This window comes from Cnephaeus nilssonii, assembly GCF_951640355.1.
Source record: "Cnephaeus nilssonii genome assembly, chromosome: 13".
In the NCBI taxonomy this organism is placed as follows: Eukaryota; Metazoa; Chordata; class Mammalia; order Chiroptera; family Vespertilionidae; genus Cnephaeus; species Cnephaeus nilssonii.
The window spans coordinates 39,643,831-39,671,723 of record NC_137084.1 but is presented as its reverse complement, the minus strand read 5'-3'; the positions used below and the strand labels follow the sequence as shown (position 1 = coordinate 39,671,723).

The following is a 27,893-nucleotide window of genomic DNA, read 5'->3' as shown; positions in this document are numbered from 1 at the left end:
GGCCGGCCGGCCGGGGCAGCACACGCAGGGGGAGGATCCCTGCCCAGCCCGCTCGCCCCGGCCTCGCTTCCCCAGTTAAATGCCGGGTGGGCCTGGCGGTGAGCCATTCCAGGGATCTGAGCGCAGGTTTGGAGAGAGGTGGCACCTAGGAACCTCCGATAGGCCTTTCACCTGCCGCCCTAGCAGGCAGGGCCCCAGCGGGATCCGGGGCGGGGTCAGGGGCGGGGTCAAGGGCGGGTCCCGGGCGCGCCCGCCGCACTCCGCCTCCCGGGCGCCGTCCAGGTCCCCCGCCTCCGCCGCGAACAGCTGATGGGGCCGGAGGAAGAGGAAGGGGTGGAGCTGCTCTGCGGCTCGCCGCGGAGCTGTCAGCCCCCAGCGGGGCGAGCTGGCCGTCCCTCGCGCTGTCCCTGCGGCTTCGAGGCCAGCCAGGGCCCAGACCGGCGGGGCCGGGACAGGCGACCTGCCCGGCTGGCAATGCCGGGCCTCGGCGTAACTCCCGGCCGGGGCCGCCCCCGGTCCGGCGGGGAGCGGCGATCGGACAGATCCTGCGGGGCCCCCAGCCTGGGGGTCCTGGGGATGGCGCTGGCGCTGGCCCTCTTCCACTCCCTGGCTCTCTGGACCCCGGCGGCGGCCCACCCACTCCCCGCGCAAGGCTTTTTCGCCAGTTTCAGTGGCCTGGTGCCCCAGAACGGGGACACCTTCGGATGGAGGAACCTCACCTGCCCGGCCTGCAAAAGCCTGTTCACCGTCCTCGACTTCGGACTGCAGGTGAGTGCTGAAGGGGCTGTGGGGAAGCAGGCCTGGCCCGAGAGCGCCAGGGCCCGGGGCCCCGGAGAGCACCCCCATGGGGAAAGGCTGGCCTCCACAAGCCTTCACTGAATTCGCTCTCCTTTAAGGACACCCGTGGCTGAACGCCACCCTACCTCCATTGTGACCTTGTGAAGTAAGGGAACAGAGCAAATTATAGGCTGAGCACTGTGCTAGCCTTTTCATCCAGGTTAAAGCAGGCCTGCGAGCTGGTCTCATTGCTGCTGCTGTCTCCATTTTACAAATGAATAGATTTCCAGGGAGGTGAAGTCACTTGTCCAAGGGCAGATGACTGGCCAGGGGGAGACTGGGTCTCCCATCCTGGTGTGCCTGGTACTAGCTGCTCAAAGGGGACTTGCATGAAGACATATCCAGGGGTGTAGGACCAGCTGGGGCCGCCTTGACCCTGATCCAGTTATGATGAGTGCTGGTTGTTAGGCAAGCTTTGTGAGGATCCCCAGATAAGCAGGGCCCTGCCCCTGCGTGTGTCTCCAAACCCTGGACAGCCTGTCAGTGTGCCCAGCCCAAACAAACTTCAGGGCACACTGAAGACTGTGCCTGAGAAAGCCAACCGGGCAAACAGAGGCCTGAAATGCCTCTGGCCACGGGACTGAAGAGGAGTGCTGGCTGGTGCTGCCTGAGTCACGGGGCAGTATCTGTGGGAGGCAGAGGGGGCGCTGAGGTCTCCTCGCCACGGTGGCCCTGGTCCAGTGCAGCCCCAGTTTGGATGTGGAGGCGCAAAGGGTGGTGGCCAGGGGACGGCCTGGCCGCTGTGTTCTGACTCTGACCTCTCACCACTGGGTCTTTCCACCACAGAAGGAGAATAATGTGGCCCGGGTGGGCTCCCTGGCCACCAGGCTGTGCCAGCTGCTGAAGATCGCACCCCCGGCCGTGTGCCAGTCGGCTGTTCAGCTCTTTGAGGATGACATGGTGGAGGTGTGGAGACGCTCGGTACTGAGCCCATCTGAGGCCTGTGGCCTGCTCCTGGGCTCCACCTGTGGGCACTGGGACATTTTCTCATCTTGGAACATCTCTTTGCCAGCCGTGCCGAAGCCGGCTCCCCAGCCTCCCGACCCGCCGGCCCCGGGTGCCCCTGTCAGCCGAGTCCTCTTCCTCACTGACCTGCACTGGGATCGGGACTACCTGGAGGGCACAGACCCTGACTGTGAAGACCCACTGTGTTGCCGCCGGGGTTCTGGCCCGCCACCCGCCTCCCGCTCAGGTGCTGGGTACTGGGGCGAGTACAGCAAGTGTGACCTGCCCCTGCGCACTCTGGAGAGCCTGTTGAGCGGGCTGGGCCCCGCCGGCCCTTTTGATATGGTGTACTGGACGGGAGACATCCCCGCCCATAACGTCTGGCACCAGTCTCGTCAGGACCAGCTGCAGGCCCTGACCACCGTGACGGCCCTTGTGAAGAAGTACTTGGGGCCCGTGCCTGTGTATCCTGCGGTGGGCAACCACGAAAGCACACCCGTCAATGGCTTCCCTCCCCCCTTCATAGAGGGCAACCACTCTTCCCGCTGGCTCTACGAGGCCATGGCCCAGGCATGGGAGCCCTGGCTGCCTGCTGAAGCCCTTCACACCCTCAGGTACTTGAGGGCCATGGGAAAACGGGAGTGGAAAAGCAAGGTGGAAGGACGTGAAGGGAGCAGGGAACCCGGGCATTATCTCTGACTGCTGTCGTGGGACTCCTCAGCTCTCCTCTCGGGCCTCCCTAATCTGACCCCTCCTTCCCTTCCCACCCTTATCTCCCGCCACCCTCCTCCACAGGGCTGGCAGTATTCCCTCTCCTTCAAGCCTCTGCTTTGCTGCTGTTGGCCCTCTCCAGAATGCCCTCCCCTCCTGTTTCCATCCTGCCTTTCCCCAACTTACCCAGGCCCGTGCCATCTTTCCTGAGGGGCCACTGCTTCCCACTCCAGCTCACTTTTCTCTCTGCCCTGAACTCATAGAGCCCTCAGCCCTCTGAACCCCTCTCCGCAGTCACTCAGGCCCTGTCATCATGCTCTTAGGTCTGCAGCTTCTTGCGGGTAGACATGATGTTCTGTAGGCCTCCAACTTCCGTTCACATGTCTCGCAACAGGACTGGGCATGCAGGGCCAGGGTTATGAGTGAGTGTTGACCCCTTGTGTTCACTTTATTTCAGAATTGGGGGGTTCTATGCCCTTTCCCCAAGCCCCGGCCTCCGCCTCATCTCTCTCAATATGAATTTTTGTTCCCGTGAGAACTTCTGGCTCTTGATCAACTCCACAGATCCCGCTGGACAGCTCCAGTGGCTGGTGGGAGAGCTTCAGGCTGCTGAGGATCGAGGAGACAAGGTGAGGGAGAGTGGGGAGCATGAGGGCGTCGGTGCCCAACGAGGGGGAGCAGCAGGCTCTTCTCAATAGACCCTTGTCTGGAGCTGGAGCATCTGTGAGCAGAGACGCTTCCAACAACAGCGTTCTCTCGGGGTGCTGCTCAAGGTCATCCTTAGAAGTCCTTTTGTTCACTCACCCTCTCTCTGGCCAGAAATGCCAGTCAGTATAGCTGAGTACCAATTTGGCTGGCCTGGGCTGTCTGAACCCCTCCTTGCCCTGATAACCATCCTTACCTCTCTCCACAGGTGCATATAATTGGCCACATCCCCCCAGGGCACTGCCTGAAAAGCTGGAGCTGGAATTATTACCGAATTGTAGCCAGGTAGGAGGGAGGTGAGGGTGGGAGGATGAAGAGTGAAGATTGAAATTCCTTTGAGCCTCTCAACATTCCTGCTGCCCCAACCCGGTGGGGAGGCCACGTACTTGAATAGGATGGAAAAGAAGGCGTCCATTCCTCCTCCTCCCTAGAACCTTCTGAATATGATTCCTGTCCCTGGCTAGGTACGAGAACACCTTGGCTGGTCAGTTCTTTGGCCACACCCATGTGGATGAGTTTGAAATCTTCTATGACGAGGAGACCCTGAGCCGGCCACTCTCTGTAGCCTTCCTGGCGCCCAGTGCCACCACCTACATCAGCCTGAATCCTGGTGAGTGAGGCAGAGAGCAGCTGTAGAAATAGGGGGGGAGGGGGAGATTGGTGGGTTAAAGGGGCGGGGTCAAGCCTAGGCCAGCAAGGGGCTGGACACGAGGCCTCTCCCCTCTGTTGCCCTTGCTCTTTGAGTTCCCAGCCAGCCCCTCCCTCCTTGTAGGTTACCGGGTCTACCTAATAGACGGCAACTACCCCGGGAGCTCTCACGTTGTCCTGGATCATGAGACCTACATCCTGAACCTGACTCAAGCTAATGAGCCAGGGGCCACTCCGCACTGGCATCTCCTCTACCGGGCTCTAGAGACCTACGGGCTGCCCAATGCGCTGCCTGCCGCCTGGAACGACCTGGTATACCGCATGCGGGGCGACACGCAGCTATTCCAGACCTTCTGGTTTCTCTACCATAAGGGCCACCCGCCCTCCGAGCCCTGTGGCACGCCCTGCCGCCTCGCTACTCTGTGCGCCCAGCTCTCCGCCCGCTCAGACAGTCCTGCTCTGTGCCGCCACCTGGTGCCAGACGCAAGCATCTCCGACGTCCAGAGCCATCAGCGAAGGCCGCTCTGCTAGCACCCACTCTAGCATCTTCTGCTCGAGTTGGGAAAGTGCGTGTCTTAGGAAGGGAGCAGAAACCCCAGAAGGCCGCAGTGGTGAGAAATGTCAGTGATGAGCCTTTGCTGGGCCCCAAGTACACGGGGAAACAGCCCCTGCTCCTTGCCTGGAGCTGGGGTGGCAAGACATGGATGGGGATTGGCGGCTCCGCCCGTTGGAGGCTGCCCTGGGGCTGCTGTCCTTCCACAGACCAGGAGCAGAGGTCTCGGTTGGCAGTGCCCTGGGCAGACCAGACGGGGGCTGCGGCCCCAGGCCCGAGCGGGCCAGCCAGGAACCCTGCTGCCGCTGCCGCCTGGCTGCCAGGCGGTTAATAAAGCTAAGAGACTTGGACTCCAGACCCTCTCCCTCTGTGACTGCCCCAATTTCTTCTTTCAAGGCGGGCAGGGCAAGAGGACCTTGGGAACAAGATCCTAACTGAGGGATCAGGGTAATGGGGGTGATGGTGTGGTGCGGGCACAGGAAGTGACACAGCTCAGCAGGGCAGACAGACTTTATTAGTGATATCAGTACAGCAGAGGTGCCGTGGAGCAGCGGGGAGGGGGTCCATGTCTGGACTGGTCCCCCACTTCAGCCCCTGCTGGACCCCACAAAGATGGGGCCTGGCTTGGCATTCCTCCTGCTCCACCTGAAATGTGGGGATGGAGAGGACGGGGCTGGCTTTGCTTCCTGTTCCTCTTATCGATCCAGCCTTGTCACTTCCTTGAAGGGATTAGATGTCTCCCTCCCCAGCCCCCAGGCTGGGAACCCAGCTACAGAGGAGGGGCAGTTTGGGAGGGGAGTGGGGCTGAGGCCTAAGAATAGCCTCTAGGCCCCTCCCAGCCCCATACCCTGGAGTTCCCTGGGGCCTAATGCAAGCAGGTGGAGGAAGAACTGAGGGCTTCAGGGGGTGTGGGCCCCCAGGCGTTTGGGCTTGAGGGAGCCCCACAGCGACTGGACACCCCTGCGGACAGTCCACCCTACACGCCGGGCAACGGACTCAGCAGGGGGTGCAGGGAGGCAGGAGGTGGAGGCCTGGGAGCGGGCATCCAGACACTTCTGGTAGCGGAGCTGCAGAGAGACAGGTGGGCAGTCATTCTCCAGCCTGCCCCGTCGGGCGGGGCGGGGGGGCGGGGGAGTGTCACCACCCCACCATCCTACCCACTCACCATGCACGCAGCCTGCACAGCTTCGGAGAGGCTGGCGGCATTCGGCTCGCACCAGAACATGTGGCAGCAGAAGGAGGCTGGGCCGGCAGCCATGATGAATGCGAACGTGTGGACATCTCTGCCCACCGCCAGGAAGGAGAGGAAGCGCACCCGACACTCTCCCAGCACTGCCTCCGTCTGGAGGGAGGGGCCCCCGTTAGTAAGGAACAGCCAGACTCTGTTCCTCAGGCACATGCATCTCATTGGCAGCTCTTGCCCTCACCCCCCAGCCTCCCCTCCACGGCAAAGCACTGCCACACCTCCCATCCCAGGTCTTTACCTGCTGATGCAAGATGGTAAGGGTGGCAGGGGCCACGCTGACGTGACTTGGGGTCCACTGCTCCCGGCTACTGGAGGACAGGACGGACTCCAGGGCCCCATTTATTACATCTACCCCTAGAAGATACAGACACACACACGGCACCACTGGAGGTGGGGAGAGGACACCCTGGATCTACCCTAGACTTTCCAGCTCTGCCCAGTCAAACCCAGGGCCTTTGCTCTATCCCCCCTTCACCAGCCTCCAGCCCCCATGCAGCTGCACAGGCGGCCCTGCCTCGGTGCTTTCCTCCTGGGCTTCAGTGACTCGCCTCTTGGTTGGTTTCCTTCACTATTCTCCCTCTTCTGCTGGCACTCAGAGGAGAACCCAGCCTCCTAACCCCATTGACCGCCTGGAGCTCTGACCTCCCCGTATCTGACGGACCCACATTCAGACCTTGTGCTTCACACAACATTGACTCGGAAATCAGCCCCTCAGGCCAGTCCTCTCCCAAGACCCAGCCTTTTGTTTTATTAAAGATACCCATTTAAGGAAATGTTTACTCTTGTGTCACACTGTGTTAAATCGTGTGGAGTGCCTTTCAACAGTCTCACAATAGATCCTTTTACAGATAAGGAAGCTCACAGAAATCAGGAAATAAACCTTAGGTCACATCGAGGGATGGGGTGTCAAAATCTTAGCTGTGCTTAATAATTTCTATAATGTGCTCAAAGGCCAAGGAACCCAAGGTCCCTGGCTTTTATTAGATCAACCAGCTTTTCCTTGAAACACAACGGTTTCTTCCACTTCTGCTGGCACTCAGCGAAAACCCAGGCAGCAGCACGGGGCGTGGTGGAGGCATGGGATCCAGTCCCTGCACCGCTCAGGACTGGCTGTGTGACCTACGTGTCTTCACCCCTGCAGTGGTGAACAGTGCCATCACAAAAGCATCCAATGCAAAAGCATCCCACGCAAAAGCACACGCCTCTGTGGTCCCTCAGGGCCCTCTGTGCTCCCACCAGGAACAGACCACATGGACCCTCTTAGGGCAGAGGACAAATGTCTTCCTCCACAGTCCTCCCTCATGTTGGCCCGGCTCATCTGACCTCTGGCTGGATCAAGGCCCAACTCCCAAGCACGCTAGGCCTCTAAAACCTGGCCTCATCTGAGCTGTCAAGCCTCCTATTTTACTGCTCCCTGAGCTTCAGATGACTTATGGAACATTTATTGACATCTCATCTGGGCAAATGCCCTGCGAGCAGGTGGGGAATACAAAATGAAAGAGGATACCCTCAAGGGACACAGAACGTTACTGAGGGTAAGGCCTCGGTCTGGAGTGCACCTTCCCCCCTTGACTGCCTGAGAAACTCCTGATTCTCACCCTTCAGGTTCACCCACACGCCACCTAGGAAGCCTTCCCTGCTGCAGGCAGAGAGAGGGTGTTGTTGGGTCAACTCTTAGCAAAACATCTAATACTGCTTAACACCTTCCCTACACTGGGCTGGCCATCTCAAGGACAGAAACCAAGTTTCATTCATCTCTATGTTGCCAATCCTACCACAGGGCTTATCTACTGAAGGATTTCCAGATGCACGAGCAAGTCACCCTCAAGGCAACATGGGCCAATGCACCCAAACTGGTATAACCAAGCAACCCGGGAGTCCACAGAAGGGTGTCAATGCAAGCAGGAGTGGGTGGGCCAGGTCAGACTGCAGAGAGCTGTGATGTGTATGACATTAAGCTCAGTCAACAGAGAGTCTCAAAGATCATGAGTTGCGGATACGACACTGAAATCAAACTGCTTAAGAAGCAGATGAGGCCCTGGCCAGTGTGTCTCAGTTGGTTGGAACATTGTCCCATACACCAAAAGGTTACGGTTTTGATTCCCTCTTGGGACACATACCTAGGTTGTAGGTTCAATTCCTGGTCAGGGCACATTTTGGGGAGTGGGGGAGGGAACAACCAATTGGTGTGTTTGTTTTTTCTCTCTCTCTCCCTTCCTCTCTCTAAAATTAATAAAAAGCATATCCTCTGCTTGGGGGAAGCAGATGGGGCTGTGAGGGTGGGTCCTGGCCTCAGAGTGCGGGGAGGACCAGCGTGGAGGGAAGGGGAAAGCAGTGGAAGATGGGCCTGGAAAAAGCCTGAGTTGGTAACAACTCGGAGCTGAAACCTACACCCTAACTGCTAGCCCCACACTCCCATCCCCCTTATCCTGATGTGCATTCTTTTCATATCAGGTGTTGCCTTCCAACATACTACATAACTTACTTATTTTATTGTCTGTCTCTCCTGGCTAGAGTGTCAGCTACCTGAAGGCAAGAATCTTTGTCAGTTTTGCTCATTAATGTATACCAAGAACCCACAATAGTGTCTGGCACAAACCAGGCAGTCAGTAGTCATTTGTTGAGTGAATGAATATTGCAGCTTCAGCAGGAGCCAATGTTAAACTCCCAGAGGTTCAGCCTAGCAGGTGCTGCTCAGTGGTTGAGTGTTGGCCTATGAAGCAGGAGGTCACAGTTCAATTCCCGGTCAGGGCACATGCCTGGGTTGTGTGCTCAATCCCCAGTAGGGGACGTGCAGGAGGCAGCCGGCCAATGATTCTCTCTCACCATTTATGTTTCTATCTCTCTCCCTTCCTCTCTGAAATAAATAAAAATATATTTTAAATAAATAAATAAACTCCCAGAGTTCAAAAAGGCAGCAGAAACTAAGGCAAGAAGTGGGCTTAGAGAGTACTGGTGTGAATGACCTGGCTTCAACAGAGCAGACACACTGAGCTAATGGACAACAGAGGGGCCATCCAGGGTTGCAGACAGATGGTTCAGTGTAGTGAGAGCCTGTGCAAGGTGGATATGGGAGTGGGGGTAATAACCGGAAGAGGCAACAAGGGCTTAGAAGCTGAGGGTGGGAGGGAGAGGAAATGAGAGGGGATGTGTAGGGGTCAAGCACCTCCTTTCTGCTTCCTCAGCATCCTTTTCCACCTCCAAATCCATGTCTGCAGCAGTGCTATTGGATCCAACCAGAACAGCCAGTCCCCTGCAACTCCAGCTCAATCCCTATCCTTCCTAAGAAGGGTGCCCTCGCTGAATGTAAGGTGCTGGTCATTAAGTCAGCATGGTTGGAGGGGAAGAGGAAAGAACTGAAGGTGACCAGGCTGAGTCCTAGGACCACCATCTCCTGGCTATGTCATCTGAGGCAAGTCTCGTTCATTCATACATTCGTTTGTCTGTTTACCTATTCACCAGGCTTTGTTGAGTTCTTCCAAAGTGTCTTTCGACGTGACACCCAACCACTCTGTGAAGCAGTCTTTTTTTCCTCTGAACTCACTCCTGCACTCACTATCCTTGGCAGTTTCATCCTCCTCCACTATCCATTAAATGTTGCAGGGCACCACTCTACAAAAGCCAGGAAGCCAGGAGTCGCCCTTAATGCCTCTGCCCCGCACCTCACATTAATCACCAAGGCCTACTGATTTCAATTGTAAATCTTTCCCTCTCCGATTTGTCATCTGTCTAAATATCTCTTGAGTCAACACACTCCTTCTCAGTTCCTTCAGAGTCCAAGTTATTCCCCATACTGGCAACCACTACTGCAAGGTCTCCTGAGTTCTCTACGTCCACCTCCGCCACTGAATATTCCCCATGTATGGGATAACAAGTAAGCTTTACAAAATTCAAATCTGATCATGTCAGGAGCTCTCCAGAAAACTCCTCCAGAGCTCCTCGCTGCTCTTAGGGTGAAGAACAAATCGCTAACATGGCCTGTGAGGTTGCACACACAGTCTGTCCACTGCCCAGCTCCCAGCCTCATCTGGCACCACTGTCCTTCTCTCAGTGCCTTTGAAGCACCAAAGTGCCCTCTGCCCTGGGTACTCAAATGACTGGAAGGATCTTCCCCTACCTCACTCCCACCTCCATCCCACTTTACAATGAAGTTCCTCTTCATTTTCTGATCTCAGTTCAAATGTCACTTTCCCAAATAAGTCCTTTCTGACTCCCTGGACTAAATGAGGTTTCCCTATTACGTAGTTTCATAGCACCTTGCTACTTTCTTTCAACGAATGGCTCCACTTGTAATTACATATTTATTTGCGTGAGTATTTTACCAGTTCCTGTTTTTTCCTACTGTAACCTTCATGAAAGCAGGACTATGGCCATTGTTTTCCCAGGATCTGGCACATGGTAGTAGGCTTCATAGGTATTATTTGCTTAGTGAATGAACTGGAAATATAAGAGTAAACCAGATAGCCTACCTTCAATTTCCTTATCTATAAAATGCAGATGTCATAAGTTAATCAAGAATTAAATGACAAATAAGGAAGTAACTTACAAACAATAAAGCAGGTGACAAATATGCTCACTGCCTCTGCAGAGGCCCATAGCTGGTGCTGTAATACCAAATCCAGCTCCCAGCTGCTGCCTGGTGTCTCTAATCATCGAAGACCTGCCTCCCAACCCAATCAAAGCTTTTCTGTAGGATTCAAGAGTGGGTCTCCCTGTGTGCCTGGTTCACTGGTTCACACTCAGTGAAGGCATGCCAACTGCTGTGACAGGCAGGACACTGTGCAGCTGGGACAGAGGTACCGCAGGTGGGATGCATTTTGAAGGACGGGGTGACATCATGCACGAGGAAGGTCTGGGAAAAGAGGCGTTGGAAGGCAGAGGGTGGGCCAGAGCTTTGGGATCAAGGTGGCGGTCCCTGGGTGAAGGAGAACATACATACCAACAGGTTTAGCAACAGGCACATTCCCCAGGTAATAGACTTGGAACTTTTGTACCAACTCATTCTTAGGCGCTGGGAATTCCACTGCAGGAAAGAAGAGGAAGCTCCATCGTGGTGGCAGATCTGGCTCACTCCCAGTTCCCACCATGCGGGCATGAGCTGGACATTCCAGCCCAGGGCCTACCTCCACCCCTCCCCACTTCCTCCCTTTAACCAAAGTCCCTCCACTCATGTGACCCAAAGAATGCAGCAGCCGCTTTTTTCCAGTGGTTCACGCTGGACGTGGAGGGGTTGTGACACTGACCTTGGAAAGGGACGTCCACAAGTTTAGAGTGGTCCAGGGAGAGGCCATTTACCAAGCAGCGGGCACTGCGCCGTTCCGCCATGATCTGAGGAAGGGAGGAGAGGAAGGGAGGAGAGGGAGGGAGGAGCGAAGGAGGGTCTGTTAGGGCTTCCTAGCCCTAAAGCCCCCCACCCCCCCCCCTCACTCTTGTAGAGCAAAGGTGGCAGCTAATCCAGGGAGCAGACAGGTCGTGCCTTAGAGCAGATCTCATGCAGGCTGGTGGCGATGTTCTTGGCGGGTGCCTCACAGCGAAACACGTGGCACTTGAGCATCTGGGTCAGCTTATCACGAGCTACGTAGGCAAAGTCCCTGTTGGGGGAGGGGCACCTCAGTGTCTCCCAGTGCCATCCAATGCCGAGCCTGTCCCCACCACCCCCACACCCTCCTCCAGGGCTTCTGCCCTCAGATGGTGTCCTGTGGGTACTGCCTTCTGGCTGGAGGGTAGACAGGCAAGCATGCCGAGGTGAGGGAGCATGGGCGAGCACAGCGGGCAGGAAGGGGCCGGGCAGAGTAGGGGAACTTGGGTGCTTCGAGGCATCGAGGCATTGGTCTGGGTGTGGGAGGAGGGAGGAGGTAAACAGGCATAGTACCTCTCTCTGGGTCCGGCAGCACAAGAGAGGCAAAGAACAGAGTTAGGGAGGAGGGCCCGCTCTAGCTGCTGGCTAGCCCCCACCCTGAGACCCCAGGCCCTGCGCCCACCTTCCACTGTCCCGCCCGACGCCCCACACGCGAATGCTGACGATGGGCTGGGCGTGCAGCAGGGCCTGGCTCTGCGGCTCCACCAGCTTCAGCGTCTCCTCCTCCAGCTGCAGCAGCAGGTCCTTTCCCTGCAGGCCCAGGACGCAGGCACTTCTTGGGGCCCCCGCTGCCACCTCCAGCTCAGAGGAGGTCAGCCATGGCTCTGGGACCCTTACATGGGTGTCAGACCACCCACCCTGCAGGCCACACTGGAGTAGAGGTCTCACCCATCATTCTCTCCCCACCCCACCCCAGGTTACACAACCATCTCCCAAGGCCCCAAGGTGGGGGGTCACGCATCCGTCTCACAAGCCGTCACCTGGGATAGGTACACACACACACACACACACACACACACACCCTATCCCCACCTGGGCAGCTCAGCTCTCCCATCTCTCACAGTTCCCTTCACTTTTCCACAGCACCACACCCCACCAGCCAGGCCCTCACCTCCCCCCAGCCCCCAGACATGGGGTCGTGCAGATTGTTTTTGTGGTAGCAGAGCTGCCGGATGCAATTGTTGACAGCCACGCTGCTGCGTCCAGGGGCCAGCTCCTCCTCAGTCATCTCCACCCAGCCTAGGGAGCGCACGGCAAAACACTGCCAAACACAGAAGAGGGGGTGGAGGTAGAGGGTCTTAGCTGGAACTGGAGGAGCCCCCAACACAGGACACAGGGGTTCTGCTGAGACCAGAGGAGTCCCTAGTTCAGAACGTGGTGGTGGGTGTTCTAAGCTAAGACTCAGAAGCTCCCCAAATAGGAGATAGTTGGTGGGGGAGGGCAGGGGGGGTGGTCTCAGAAGAGACCCTGCTAGTACAAGCCCCCAGGGCCCCCCGTCAGACCACTGGGCTGGCCGAATGAAAACTGAAGCTCCTGCAGCTCAGACACAGGGGTCTGTGTGGAAACTGGAGGAGCTCCTAACTCAGGACCCGGGGAGCTGTACTGAGACCAGAGGTGCCCCCCAGGACATGACACGGGGCGCTCTCCTGCACACCGAAGGGCCCCAGCCTGGGGAACGGGCATTGGTCTTGAACAAACCTTGGTCCCTGGGTTGGCATTCCTTTGCGGCAGCTTCTCCTCCTCCTGGGGCAATGGCTCTGGGCTGGGGGCAGAGGGGTAACACTCGGTACGGGCCCCAAACAGGGAGCTGTCCCAAGGCCCCTTCCCCATACAGCCATCCCACTGCTTCGTGCCTTCCCGCTCACCTAAGGCTCTGAGCCGGGAAGGGCAGTGTCCCCTCCTCAGGGTCCTTCAACCCCAGATCCATTGGGGCCTCCTCACTGGGTTCATCCTTCGGGAGGGGAGAGAGGAATCAGGACCAAAATCATGCCCCTTCGGCAGCTCCCCCTTTGTGAAACAGGTCCCCCACTCACCTTCCAAAATTCTCCATCCTCAAAGCCGTCTCCGTGGGCAAAGCCTGTCCAGGTGAGCTAGGAGGGGGCGGCAGCAGTGAGTGGGCGGCTCGTCTTGCTCCAGCAGCACCACCCCTGCACCCCAAAATACAACAGGCCTGTAAGCCTCACCTGGGACTCCTCTCGGGGGCTGCTCCCCTGGGAGGGGGAGGCCCGGCCAGGGGGTTCCCACTGAGTGGTCCCCGTCGGGATGTGCCAGTAGTAGGTCCCTGAGGTGTCCTGAACTCTCATCCATCCAGCCGGCAGGTCGGAATCCGTCTCGAAGGCGTTGGGGTTCCAGAAGGAATCTGCGAGGTGGGGGCTTGGTGAGAGTCTGCCCACCCAACAAGCAGGCAGCGGTGCTATGTCCAGTCCCCTCCTTAGACCCCAAGGTGGGCAAGAAGGGCGGGGGGAGGGCTGCAGTACAACATGGTTCCTGCTTCCCCCTAGAGCCTGCAGTCTGGAGTCACCACAGGGGGGACCCCAGCAGGGAACATGGCTCAGGTCTCCTCCTGGGCCCTGCTCCTGGCTAATGAGGCCATACTGGGGGAAGGAGGAGAGCAGAGAGAAGGGAGGGAGCTTAGGTGCCCTCCTGTCATACAGCTCCGTATCTCAGGTGCACACGCTTACCAGCTCCTGCACACACATGTGCACACAGACACACAAGCCCTACTCCACACCTGTGCAGCCACCACAAACACAAGGGTATGTACACACAGAAAACGGGCAAACACACACACCAACTCCAGGCACATACTAATGCAGACACCATGTACAGAGGAGACGTGTGCACACACATAGGTAGGTATATATGTACATAAACCAACCCGGCCACACATAAGTACAGAGACCACACCCACAATGACCTTCAACACATGTACAGGTACCCCATTCTGAATGCACTCTCAGACATACAACATATGTCAACCTCTGCCATGTATATGCAGACACTGCAGACCTCGCACCCGGACCCTTACAGATGCAGGCTAACATTCTGTGCACATGCTCACACACCACGCACCTGTGACATACCGGTACATTCCCCCCCCCCACTCTACCCCCCATCCCCGCTGACATCACGACTCCAGCCCTAGGGCCCAGCTCATGCTTCCTCCGCCTCTGCCCTCCCTGCCAGCCCCACCCCACATCGTGCCCAGCCCCCTGCCCTCCCTCACCTGGGCTGCTGTCCTGCAGGATGATGGCCAGGAAAAAGTCCTGGGAGAACATGGCGCTCGTTGCCAGCCCCTCCTGCCTGCACCCTCCCTCCTCGCAGCCCCTCCAGCCCAGCCAGCTGGGCTCACAGCCTGGTGCTGGGCTGCAGAGAAAAGCTCATCCCGTCATCCCGCCCCCTTCGCACCAGGGCAGAGTGCTTGCCAGGCAAGATCCTCCTCCGCCTGGAGCTCACTAGGGAGGGGCCAGGACCACCAGGGGAGGGGACCCCTTTGGGGTGAGAAGGGAGGGTGCTCAGGAGACCCCAGCCCTTTTTCTCGCATCTTTTCTTTCCAATCCTGGCTCCCCTCCCCCAATCCCAAATCTCCATCCCACCCCATCCCACAGTGATCACATCAGTGCCACAGTCACGCCCCGTCTTAGGGACACAAGGAGGCTCAGCCCCTCGGGAATACCCCAGCCCCCTGGGGCCCCGCCAGCCTGGAGCTCAGCACAATCAGGGTGTGGCTTCAGGGCTCCCAGGGATGCCTCCCTCCCCAGAGCCTGCCCAACAGTTTGAGTCTGAGAGTGGGCCTTGAGGGCAAGGGCTCCAGTAAGCTTGAGGCTGGGCTTGGGGCTTCCCAGTACCAACCCCCCTCACCTGCCAGGGCCCAGCTAGGCTGCAGCGTCTCCTCGGCAACCGCAGCACCAGGACCGGCTGGGAGCGCCCAGTCTGCTGACGTGCTTCGCGTTACCAGGGAGACCAGGAATCCTGACTGGTCCAAGAGGCAGCACTGAGGGACAGGCAGTCAGTCCCTAGACCCAGGCTGCTGAGCAACCGGCCCAGGGGGCTGGTAGTGGGCGTGGTTACACCGCGGGGGCCGCACACCTGAGGTGAGTTATTTGGGCAGGTGCCTCACCGCCCTGACCTTCCAAATGAGGCGGCCCGGTGAGGAGGGGCTCTTGCTGCCCATCCAGCCTTCCAGGCAGCCATAACCACCTCTTCCCCTCCCCCCCAGCCCATCCCCACCCTCAGGCCCTAGGGAAATAAAATGCCTGCTCTTCCACAGAGACCTCCCCCCGCCTTCCGGGCTCAAAGGCCAAACCTTCCAAGAACATCAGCGCGAAGGGCAGCCATGCCCTCCACAGCCACACACGTCTTCATGAAAGCCATACACCTCTCGAATTGGGGGGCGAATTCCCCATCTTCTGACTGAGCCACACATACCAATCCATCTGCCGTCCCTGTCAGTCTGTACCTTCCTGCTTCAAAGGGCTTCTTCCTTCCGATCTGATCTGGAGGGGCCGCTCTCCTGCCCTGACCATCTGGGAGGCCCTTCTGGAGCCTGGCACATCTCCTCCAACTGCTACCTACCTCCCAGTCACCACCAGCACCCGGACTACTCATATTTCTTACCTGGATCATTGCGACAGCGTCAGTGCCTCCCTCTAGTCTAGTCTCCACCTGTCTGGGCTGCACATCACCGCCCGAATGACTGTTCTGAAATCTCAGCTGATGAAATTACTCTTTATTGTCCTCTCCTCGCCCTCAAGATGGAATCCAAATCCTCCCCCGCCCTACCCCCCAAGGTTTGTGTGTTGTCAGGAGGCCCTAACCACTGCCTCTCAGCCTTATCTCTGACCATCCCTAACCCTCCCCTCTCTCTCTCTCCCCCTGCTTGGGGCATGCCCCCCCATCTTCTCCAGCCCAGCCTCCCTCCCTTCTATCCTCACCTGGCTATTACCAACTCCTCCCCCCTCAGGCATCAGTGTAAAGGTCACTTTTCAAAACTAACCCACCCCACCCCACCCCAAACCCGCACACAGGCAGGGTTAGATGCCTCTCCTGCATGCACTGCCCCATCGCAGAGCATCATGCTGATTCTGACCTGGTACTTCTGTCTCCCCACTAGACTGGGAGTGTATGAGGGCAGGAACACCTGTCCCCTGCAGTCTGCATTTCCAGCCTTCAGGACAAGGCCTGGCCCAGAGTATGCACCCCACGCAGGTAGTCGAGTGCATTCATTCATTCATTCATTCATTCACTTATGCAATCAATCAACAACTTTGTGGAGATAGTGGGGAAGGAGAAATAATTTTTGCTCAATTCTAGCCCATTCCTACAGGAGTCTAGAACTGCTCTGTGGCTTTCGTGCTTACAGCAACACATTCCCTTCCCTGGGCTGGCCCCACATGGCTACCCTCCATTTCCACAGCCTCCACCGGAGTGTGATCCTTGACCTTCCTCTTGCCACGCCAGTGCCCTTGCTAAGGTCACTGCCCATGTCTACATACCCTTCCCAGGTCTCCGGCAGTTCTATCCTCCTACTCCCGGAAGGTTCATAGGTGTGGCTACCACAGCAACCATCCCAGGAGCCCTGAGCAACCAAGCCCTCTCCATTATTTGGCCTGACTCCCACCCCTGGGGCAGAAGTTGCAAACCAGCAACCTACAGACGATTTTGTGTGGCCTGCAAGGTTTTTTTTTTTTTTTTTTAAAAAAAAACACACACAGAATTTTCTGTTAACCTTTAGAAATTGAGATAGTTCACAACAATATCTAGTTTTCCGTTTCCCTTGAAAAGGTACATGAAATGGCTCCCTTGAGACAACATTTTCCCAAACCCAACCCTACAAACAACGAGCTGGACTGGAAGAGCAGCTGTTCCCTTTAAAGGGGGTCCAAGCAATGGCCATCGAAGGCCACAACATCACAGAGGAGAGAGGCAATCCGACGTTGCCTTTGATAAAGAAGGACTCAATGGCACCTATAAAATGTTCTTGCAAAAACACTCTCAAATCTGAGTCTGAGCCCAGCTTTCGAACTCACTACCAATTCCTGGCAACCTCAGGGGAAGGGGACATGTGCAGCACCACCACAGAGAGAGGATGTGCAAGTCCGACCACGCAAAAACCAGGGCAAGCACCACTGCGGCTTCCATTAAAAAACGGCAGCCAAAAATGAAGGCAGAGCGGTGGAGGGACCATGTGTAGATCAAACAAAACTAAGAGACATATCAACCATCAAAAGGTCAATATCAATATTTGGATGTTGATTCAAACAATAAGTGTTTTAAAAGGCAGGGAGGACGTTTATTAGACAACTGGGAAAATGTAAACATTGACTGAATATTTGATGATATTAAGTGATTATTGCTACATTCTTGCAGACTTGATAATGGTATTGTGAATTTTTAAAAAGAGTTTTATCTCGCTCGGCCAGCATGGCTCAGTGATTGAGCGTCAACCTGTGAACCAGGAGGTCACGGTTTGATTCCCGGTCAGGGCACATACCCAGGTTGCAGGTTCAATGCCCAGTGCAGGGCGTGCAGAAGGCAGCCGATCAATGATTCTCTCTCAACATCGATGTTTTTATCTCTCCCTTCCTCTCTGAAATCAATAAAAATATATTTTTAAAATAAATAAAAGAGATACATCTCTTAGAAATGTATGCGCTGCCCTGGCCGGTTTCTCAGTGGTTAGAGAATCAGCCTCGGGACGGGTTCGGTTCCCAGTCAAGGGCATATATCTCAGTTGCTGGTTCAATCCACGGCCCAGTGCAGGAGGCAACCAATTGATGTTTCTCTCTCCCCCCGGTCCCTCTCCCCGCCTCCTTCTTCCCTTCTACTCTCTCTAAAAATCAATGAAAAAAATATGGAGTGAGGATAAAATTTAAAACAATGGATAGGCAAACATTTTTGGATGAAATGATTACTTCAAAATAACCTAGGCTGCGGCCTAGGAGTAGGTGGGGGTACAGATGTGGCCAGACTAGGCAGGTGTTGATAATTGTTGAAACTAGGTCTTAGGTAAATCAGGTTTGTTATTCTATTCCCTCTGCTTTTGTATATGTTTGCAAGTGTCCATAATAAGAGTTTTAAAAGGGTATAGTGTGCTGCCCTTGGCTCATCGGAACCACACGCTTCCTGCAAAGGTCCCACAGTTTGGAGTCTGGGTATGGTGCCTGCTGCCTGATGCAGGGGAGTCTGTCCTAATCTTTACCTACACCCCATCCTCCACATGCCCAGCTTGTAGCTACAGCCCACTCACTCTGCCCTGTGCTTCAGCTCTGTCTGCATCTCCACAAATGTGATATCAGCAAATGTGGAGACTCAACTTACTTCCAAGACACACATTTAAGATCAATCCTTGGAATCTGAATATCTATTCTTCCTCTCCCCCACACCCCCAAAGAAGTATATATTTATTCTTCCTAACTCAGTAAATATTCTATTCCAGATACAAAGGATTCAAAACAGGATCCCTGCAATGCCCAGTGTGCTGCACACAACGCTCCCCCGTTTTCACAATAGACCGCTGTGGAGAGGTGCTGCTGCCCCCTCCCAAGCATGGCAAAGTCTGGCCCAAGGCGCCTTGGTTCCTTGTGCTGTGTGCACCGATGGCAGGCTGACACAGCGCCCAGAGCGCAGGTCTGGACTCAGACCTGGTTTAGATCTCCGTTCTACTGTGATCTCAGACTCCCTGGGATTTTAGGAAAGCTACTAAATCTCTCCAGGCCTCGTTCTGTCATCTGTAATATGGGCACAAAATAGTGTCGATTTCACAGCATCGTGAAGGTTAAATACGACAGAGCTGAGCACGGGGCCAGTACCTGGTAAATGCCCCATAAACGGACCTGCTCCGCTGTCCGTCAGGGGTGCATGACGGATGGACTGCTCAACGCGGTCAAGCTCTCTCTGAGGCGGGAATGGCTTCCTTCGGGAAAACCTGGGCGTGGCCTGCTGCGGACCGAGGACTCACCCCCAGGCTGGCCCTGGCCTCTGCATGGAGAAGCCTGCCCTCTGCCCTCTTGCCCGCCCACACTCCCCGTGTCAGCCTCCACACGGTACCTGTGTCCTCCGGGGAGCCATAGGAGGGGCTGCCCTGGGATAAGGTGGCCCAGCTGGAGTCCTCGTCACTGGCTGCACTGTTCCGCATGCCAAACAGGAGGCTGGCGCTCTTGCTGTGCTCCCGGGGGCCGTCTACCAGGGCCTGGGATGCAGGGGGCTCCTCCACACTCTCCAGGGGCTCGGGCAGCCCTGGGGGAGAAGACAAGTCCTCCTCCTCCTCCTCGTCCTCTTCCTCGTCCTCCTCCTCCTCTGCTTCCCCCGCTGCCTTCTCCTCTCCCTCGTCTGGCCCCTGATCTTGGGAGCTGATGATCAGGTCGGGTCCTCGGAGCCCTCGGTTGGCCGCATTGTGGGCAGAAAGCTCCAGCTCAGAGTACAGGTGCAGCAGGCCTTTGGGGCCCAAGGGTGCCGTTTCAGGTTCCTGGCTGGCCTCCTCTGCCAGGGTCAAGGTCACATTTCGGTTCTGGTCACGGTGGGCCGTGGCAGCCCGCCGAAGCTGGTTCTGGCCCTCCTTTAGCCACTTGGCATTGGCTGGGCCCGGCTCAGGCCCACCGCCCTCCCCCATGGCGCTGCGCAGGTCTTTGGGTCCCACGGCCGTGACCTGCAGCTTGGCGTTGAGCAGCTGGTTGTGGGCAGCGTGCAGGGGCAGGGGTAGGCTCAGGGCGGGGCCTCCGTGGCTGTTGGCGTTAATGGCCGACTGGCTCAGTGATGATGGAACAGACATGGCCTTGGCAGATCCTGCAGGGCAGGGTGGGGGTTGGGGGGAAAGGGAAGACCACGATTAGCCTCCAGGTCAGGATAGCAGCACCCCTGCCTCTGCCCCAGGGCTGTGCCCTGCAGCTCCTCCTCTCCCTTGCTCTCAGCAGGCCAGCCACACCACTCCTGTATGAGCTACTCTCCCATAAGCATGACTGAGCTTAACTCCTGTCCTCCACCACCCCTCTCCCAGACTAGGCCCAGGCCCGAAGTCCGCCCCATCCACAAACCCCGACTTCCCCGGAGAGCACAGCCAACCTCTGCCTTTCCCTCAATCCCAACAGCAGAGCCTTCACACAATGGCTCTCTGTGCATCCCCACCCCCAGCTCACCCAACTGGGGCGCCCCGTGCCAGGGCCACAGCTGGCGTGGGCCTGGCTCATGTGTTCTGAACACTGGACGCTGACTGCCCCCTTCCTCCTGCCACACTGCCGTCCAGAGTCCCACCTCTGAGCTCCCCAGGGTGCGTTCCCATCATCATACATCACTGGGCTCAACCAGCCCCCAAGCCTGCTCCCTACAGGGCCTGTGAGGCCAGGAAAGAAGGAGATGCAGACCCAGCCCGCAGGGCAGGGCCCAGGGAAGGCCGGTCCCAGGGGAAGGGGCTCAGCTCCAATTCACGGCTCCTTTGGTCCGCTGACGCTGCATTCTGGTGAGTCTTTCTGTACAGTATCTCCCTTCGGGCACTGTCCTTCCACCAGCCCCTTTAGCCCAAGCCTGGGTCACAGCAGGAGCCTTTGAACTGGACCCTCCAACCCTTCAGGTCTTTGCCCAAATGTCACCTTCTCAGTGAGACCTTTCTGAATACTCTTAAAACTGCAGGTCTGCCTAGCCGGCGTGGCTCAGTGGTTGAGCGCTGACCTATGAACCAGAAGGTCACAGTTGGATTCCTGGTCAGGGCACATGCCCAGGTTGCAGGCTCAGTCTCCAGTAGGTGGCATGCAGGAAATAGCCGTCGTATGTTTCTATCTCTCTATCCCTCTCCCTTCCTTTCTCTCTAAAAAAATTAATAAAAACATATTACAAAAAAACAACAACAACAACAACACAAAAAACTGCAGGTCACTATGCCCCCTCTCAGCAATCCCCAAATCTTCCCTAGCACCTAACACCATCTGACAAGCTATTATTATTTTTATTATTGCTTTTTTAATTTTATTTTTTAAATTGATTTTAGAGAGAGGAAGGGAGAAAGAGAAAACAAACAAACAAACATGGATGTGAGCGAGAAATGTATTTGTTGCCTCTCACATGCACTCCAATGGGGGATTGAATCCGCAACCTGGCTATGTGCCCTGACCAGGAATGGAACCCACCACCTTCTGGTGTAGGGGACCACGCTCCAACCAACTGAGCCACACTGACCAGGGCTATTATTGCGTTTTATAACTCATTGTCTCCTCATGACAATAATGTCAGTTCCATACTGTGAGGATTTTGTCTTTTTTTTTTTTTCAATGCAGTATTCCTAGAGCTAACACAGTCCTGGCACAGAAGAGGAACTCAATACACAGTTGCAGAATTAATGTTGGAATGTGCCCTCCCATCTCCTCCAGACCTCCTTTTAGCATCTCCACTGCCAGTTTCAGAAAGCACGCTTTGATTGTGTTTCTGCGTCTCAACCAGTGCTCAGGGTGCCCAACCAAACTCTGCCTGCCCTTCTGCCGAGGGAACCTCCTGCTCCTCAGTGACAGCCCATGTATCCCTGACCCCTCGGACCCCTCCTCCCTCCTCACAAGCCATTCACGGATCACCTTCTCCACTTACCTTTCCTTCCAGCCCCATCACCCCAGTGACCCCACCCTCAAGCTCCCAGACCACCCTCCCCATTTTCCCTGACCTTCCACTACTGGGCGACTCTCCTTCCCTGACCCCCACTACAAAGTGCTCGCCCCCTGTTTGCCCCCCACATCACAGCCCATGCCTCCTGACCAACCACTTCCCAATTCTTTCTCTTCCTGTCCCTTGTCGACAGCCCCTACCATGACACTCTTACTTCCCTGACACTCTTAGAGTTCTCTCTTCCTACTTGACCCTTTCCCCAACACAACTCTCCCTCACTGACTGCCCCTCACACGCCACCTTTCTCTCCGATTCCCACTGTACAGTTCCACCTCCTTCATTTCTCACCTGCGAGTTCTCTGTCTCCCTGTTCCCCGCTAAGAAGTCCTTTCACTCCCCGACCCTCTGCCCCAGTTCTCTGCCACCTCAGTGTGGCTCTCAGCTCCAAGCACAGGTTGCAGCGAGGTGTTTAGGCTGCCGAGCAAGGCTCTGCCATCTCTCAGGTGTGGTGGTCCTGAGGCAGGAGCCGTAGCTCGCCTTTCTGTGCCTTCTGGCTCCTCAGACCCTAGCACAATGCGATGCCCGCATCTGTGAGATAAATGGGAAAGGCTCCTGTCTAGGTCTGCCTCACGCGGAACTGCTGGTCTGCTCCGTGTGGCTCCACCTGGGCAACGAGAAAAATAAACAGCTCTGCCTCTACCCAAAACCACAGTAATCTTCCAAAAATGGAAACGGGATTGTGTAATTCCCCGGTTCGAAAAAGAAGATGGCTCACCCCTGCCTTTAGGATAAAACATCCGTGCTCATTAGCAGGACACCAAAAGCCTCCTGAGCCAATCCCGACGCCCTCTCGGACCTCCTCCGCCCTGCCTCCTTCACACCTTACACTCCAGCCACGTGAAGTATGGTGGGTTCTAGAACATGCCACACTCTCACAGCCCTGGCTCTTTGTTTGCCCTCGGCTTGGAATTCTAGCTCCCCTCATGAGAAACTCTGCTTCATGTTTCAAAACGTGGCTCAGTGGTCACAGCTCCGAAACAGTAAATCTATTCCTTTTTTTAAAATATATTTTTGTTGATTTCAGAGAGGAAGGGAGAGGGGGAGAGAGATAGAAACATCAATGAGAGAGAATCGTTGATTGGCTGCCTCCTGCACACCCTACTGGGGATCGAGCCTGCAACCCAGGCATGTGCCCTTGACTGGAATCGAACCTGAGACCCTTCAGTCCGTAGACCAACGCTCTATCCACTGAGCCAAATCAGCTGGGGCAGTAAGTCTATTCTTGTTCAGTCCTCTCTCCCCATCCTCAAGGGACCATTCCCTCCTTTGTGTCTCACAATACCCAATACTGCATCCTATCAGCACTTCAGAGACCACGTCTTGCTCAACTTCACTTTCCCACTCACAATGAGAGTCCAGCGTGCATCTGCCACACAGGTGGCCCTCAGTGTGGAAGGAAGGGAAGATGGGTGGGGCAGACAGGGTGAGAGACACTGGGAAGCTTGAAACTCTTTGGAAAGAGACACTAAGATAGGCTTGTGTGGCCCCGCGGGCTGAGGATGGGCAATGGGAGTGTAGAGAGGGTGCCGGGGAATGGCAAAGGGTCCCTGAGAAGGAAGTAAGAGGGGTCTGGAGTGCAGGACAGGTGTGGGCTGAGACCTAGGGGGAAAAGGAGCAAGGGGCTTTACTTAAACTGGCATCCTGGCTCTTATGCTGTTCAAGAGTGCCATCTCCATGAGTTTCAGGAGGTGGGAGAGCCGAGACTCTGGCAAGCTCATGCCGAGTGCTTCCCTAAGGCAGTGGCGGATGAGCTGGGGGTTGCAGAGGTCAGGCACCTTAGCACTTGGAAGTGTGACCTGGGAAGGGCACATGCACTGTGAGGCTGGGACAGCAAAGAGCCTGGCCGACTTCAGGGCAGCCCTGTCCATCCCTGGCCAGCAGGGCCGAAAGTACCGGGGGAGGAATGGGGAAGTTCTGAGGTGATGGTGATCACTCTGCCTTTGAGATCAAAGGATGACCAGCTGCCCAATATCTTCCAGACCCAACCTCTCCCCTCTCATTGGGGTCATCCATACCTGGATCCCCTTGAAGGATGGAAAGAGCCGAATGGATTCTGGCTCAAGTCAGGGAGTTGGGCAGGGAATTCAGGACGGAAATTAAGAGAGGCCACTAGACCTGAAGAAACTGATATCAGACTATGAGGGAGGGGGGGTGGTATCCTGCTCAAGGTCAAGGGTCTTCTAACCTGGTAGCTTATGCCAGGCACTTTGCATGGCATGGGGGAGAGTGAGGAATAATAAAGAAACGGTTCCTCCCCAGTGGAACTCACAATCTAGTGGTGAAATAGTCATTGAACAGGTCGTTACAATAAAATGTAATGCCAGTATGTAGACTAGTACATGGCACCTAAAAGCACTCCCTATTTGTTGAATACATGACTGAGTAATACGATGGGGGAAGAACAGGACACTGTAGCAGCCTGAGGCTTACTCTAGCCTAGACATCAGCAAAGACCTTCCTGCGGAAGGGACTTTTTAGCTAAGGCAAGAACACAACTCTCCTTTGACCACCCCCTGCACCACCCACCCTCTCAGAGGATGACCACCCACTCCTAATTCACAGAGGAAATGGAAGCCATCAGTCGGGAATGTCCTCAAACATACAGACTTGCTGACTTCAGGACCTATCCTTTCTCTCCTTCCTAAAACCAACTGCTTCACCTACCATTTGGTTACTTCCTTTCATGCCTTTCCAGGAATTTTATACCACTGCTTACCCATTTTCTTTTCTTTTTTAAATATGGAACGCTTCACGAATTTGCGTGTCATCCTTGAGCAGGGGCCATGCTAATCTCTGTATCGTTCCAATTTTAGTATATGTGCTGCCGAAACAAGCACCCCATTTTCTTTTCTATATAATCAATCTCTCCTTCTCAATGGGATCTACTATCTCCCAACTTAAAACAAACACACACACACACTCTTTTTTGACCAACACTCCTCCTCCAGTGCCACTTGCTGCTCTCTCTCTCCCGCACATCCCCCAACGGCCATTTTCTCACCTCACACTCACTTCTTAACCGTTTCCAATCTTGCTTCCACTCCCGACACACCTCAGTAGCAGCTCTTACCAAGGTCAACATGGCCCCTAGGTTACTGATCCAACAGACACTCACAGTCCTCATCTGGGTTGCACGCTCTGCACATTTGACACCATGGGCCTCTCATCCAACTTTCATCCACAGCTTCTACATGCTACGTCCCCTGGTGTCCTTCCTACACTCTAGTTTCTATCTGGTGGCTTCTTAGACCCCTTTGCTGGCTCATCGTCCTCTACCAGCTGGAGTTTCCCATGTTATCCTTATGCCCTTTTGTCTTTCTCACCTACCATTCAATATAGGTATTCATTCATGCCCATAGCCTCAGTTACCATCATGTACCAATGGTTTCCCCTCCATCAGATCCCTCGTCTGAGCTCCAGACATGTACATATCTTTCTACTCAACATCTCCACTTGGATGTCTCAAAGGCTTCTCAGACTAACATGCCCACTCATGTTTCTCTTGCCCACCCCCTAACTGGCTCATGGAATGATATGATCAACCATCCTGAGTAGGGAGTGTCAACCATCCTTGACACTACCTTCTCCATCATTCCCCATATTCAATCCATCCATAGGTACTGACAATTATCTCTCTGAAGACATTTCTGGATTTGATCTACTCTCCACATCCACTACCATCAACAATCTGCATCAAGAACGAAGACCTTTAGACCAAAATTTATAACATGGTCTCAATTGTCCTGCTCGGTCTGGCCCCTGCCTTCCTCTCCAGCTTTGGCACTCTGTTCTCCAGCCTCACTGGCCTTCTTTGATTCCTCAAAAACACCCTATTGTCTCTTTCCACCAGGTGTTTGCATGTGATTTCACTTCTGCTTAGAACCTCCTTCCCCTACCCTCTCAGCCTAACTCTTACTCATCCTTTACATCTCAGTTCACATGTCATGTTCTCAGAGACGTCTTCCTTGACCCTTTCTTCCTACCCCCAAGACCACTTTAGCTTATGCTCTTGTGTGTTCCCAAGGCACCATCTACCTTTCCTTCGTGATATCTATTAAATCTGTAATTTCATCCTTTTTTTTCTTATTATTGATTTTCTACAGAGAGGGAGAGAGAGCTAGAAACATCGATGAGAGAGAAACATCAATCAGCTGCCTCCTGCACACCCCCCACTGGGGATGTGCCCGCAACCAAGGTACATGCCCTCAACCGGAATTGAACCTGGGACCCTTGAGTCCGCAGGCCGACGCTCTATCCACTGAGCCAAACCGGTCAGGGCTGTAATTTTATTCTTTTCTGATTCCCCCTTCCTGTAGATTGTCAGTTCCATGGGACAAGGACCCGGTCTATTCTGCGCATAATTACATCTTCAGTGCCCAATACAATACCTGGTATATATTAGGTGCTCAAATAGCATTTGTTGAATGAATAAATTATCAGATGGATGCTTTTTTTTTTTTAAGGAGGGGAGGTATGCTATTAGAGTAGCCAGCCAAGGAAAAAAAGGGTTGTAACCTAGATTAAGTTTGGTAGCAGTGGGGATGGAGAGAAATGAATGGATTTGAAAAATATTTAGGTAGTAGATGTGACAGAACTTGGTGGCATTAGATGTAGAAGGTGAGGAAGTAGAGGTTAACCTAGACTGTTGCCCAGGATTCTAGCCTGGGTAACGAACTGATTAGAAAGTAGCCATTTCAGAGAGTTAAAGGAACAACAGACTTGGAAGAAGGGTAGAGAGGGAACACGGGGAAGATAATTAATTCAGCATGGATCCATAGGTTTGGAATTCCTGTTGGACTTCCAAGCAGAGATCGTGAGGGCAGTTGGATATTGAATCTGCAGTTCAGGAAAGAGGTCTAGGCCAGATGTATAAACGTGGGGACCATCAGCATGTGTGTATGAAGCCTTGGGAATGAATGAAATGCCCAAGGAGACAGTGCAGAATGAGAGAAGATAGCTCAGGACAGAACGAAGAGCCCCGCCAACATCTAAAAGAAGAGGAAAGAGGTAGCAAATGAGATCGCGAAGGAGCCAACAATGCCAGGAGAGAATCCAGGAAAATGCTGCAAGGAGAGTTGACACTCGCCCGTGAATGAATCCTATGAAAAGGTGAAGGAGAGTGCCCACTGGAGTTGGCCACATGGAGGTCTCCGGTGACCTTGGCTTGAGCAGTTTCAGTGGGTGAGTGACACAGAAGACCCAGGAAAGCGGCTTTAAGAATGAATGGGAAGTGAGGCCATGAACACAGCAAGTGTAGACAAGGTTTTGGCTTTGAAGAGTGGAGAGAGCTGGAACTACGATAGAGGGTCTGGGAATGCAAAAAACGCACAGGCAGAATCAAAATAGCTTCGGAATAACCTCTGAATTGGCTGTGGGGAAACCGCTCCTAACGAGTGGCCCTGTGAGTGCTAGGCCTCCGGGCCGAGCTGGGGACACAGCCGGCCCCAGGGCACGCTGCTCGGTCGCCGAGAGCGACAGAATGCGGCCTGACAGATTCCAGGCCTGGGACACTGCAGGAAAACCGCGGCCTCTGCCTACCTCGCTGCACCTCCCCGTCCCAGCCCTTGACCTCCCCTCCCCCCACGCCCCATCCCCCACCGTCCCTCCCTTCGCGTCCCCCACACTCGCCCCCTATTCATCCCGCAGGGACAGGAGGTACAGGTCCGGGAGGGACGGTGTGAAGACCGAAGTGGAATCTACCAGGAGGGCCGGAGATAGTGGGAATGCGCTCGGAGAAAGCACTGCCCGCGGGGATGGGCCGGGCCGGGCCGGGGGACCCGGGACGCCTTGGGAAAGGTGCAGCGGGTCCGCGGGCCGCTGGGGGTCGGGATCTGGCCGCCGGGGCTGGGCCCGGGGCTGGGGCAGCTCCTACCTGCGCGGGGAGGCCCCAGGCCCAGGTGGCGGAGGTGGCTCAGGCTGCGGGACTCCGGCTCCGCGGCGGCTTCTCCATCACAACATCCCCCGCCCAGGAGCGCGCGGGCCGCGGGGCTGCGCCCGGAGCGGGGGCGCGCGGGGGGCGGGCGCGCGCGGGGAGGGGCGCCATCTTAGCCGGCGCGGGCGCAAGCTCCTCGGGGTGGCCCGGGCCGCGGCGTCCTGGAGGGTCCCACCCAGCGCGACCCTCCGGCCTCGGTGAGCCCGCGGCCCCACCCCCGCGCCAGCCGCTAACCCTGCGCGCGGTTCCCGGGTCCCACAGCGCAGCCCCCGCCTATGCGGACCCTGCCCGGCCGGCGCCACCCTCCACCCTG

The 27,893-nt window shown here is 55.6% G+C and overlaps 2 protein-coding genes across 2 annotated transcripts; one reads left to right on the top strand and one right to left on the bottom strand.

The window, feature by feature from the left end:
- Positions 1 to 275: 275 nt before the first annotated feature.
- On the top strand, positions 276 to 4,761 carry SMPD1 (sphingomyelin phosphodiesterase 1). The gene is made up of 6 exons (XM_079788329.1): positions 276 to 768; positions 1,624 to 2,396; positions 2,951 to 3,122; positions 3,407 to 3,483; positions 3,663 to 3,808; positions 3,971 to 4,761. Exons 1-6 carry the CDS (start codon positions 310 to 312, stop codon positions 4,375 to 4,377), a joined length of 2,034 nt encoding a protein of 677 aa, XP_079644455.1. The 5' UTR covers positions 276 to 309; the 3' UTR covers positions 4,378 to 4,761.
- A 127-nt stretch (positions 4,762 to 4,888) lies between these two features.
- APBB1 (amyloid beta precursor protein binding family B member 1) lies at positions 4,889 to 27,653 on the bottom strand. The gene is made up of 14 exons (XM_079788330.1): positions 27,521 to 27,653; positions 19,054 to 19,788; positions 13,188 to 13,363; positions 13,038 to 13,094; positions 12,870 to 12,955; positions 12,703 to 12,766; positions 12,116 to 12,265; positions 11,627 to 11,754; positions 11,122 to 11,236; positions 10,889 to 10,973; positions 10,585 to 10,668; positions 5,884 to 5,999; positions 5,565 to 5,741; positions 4,889 to 5,466 (listed from the first exon to the last, which is right to left on the bottom strand). The coding sequence occupies exons 2-14, from the start codon at positions 19,772 to 19,774 to the stop codon at positions 5,299 to 5,301; spliced, it is 2,127 nt and encodes a 708-aa protein (XP_079644456.1). The 5' UTR covers positions 19,775 to 19,788; positions 27,521 to 27,653; the 3' UTR covers positions 4,889 to 5,298.
- Positions 27,654 to 27,893: the final 240 nt, after the last annotated feature.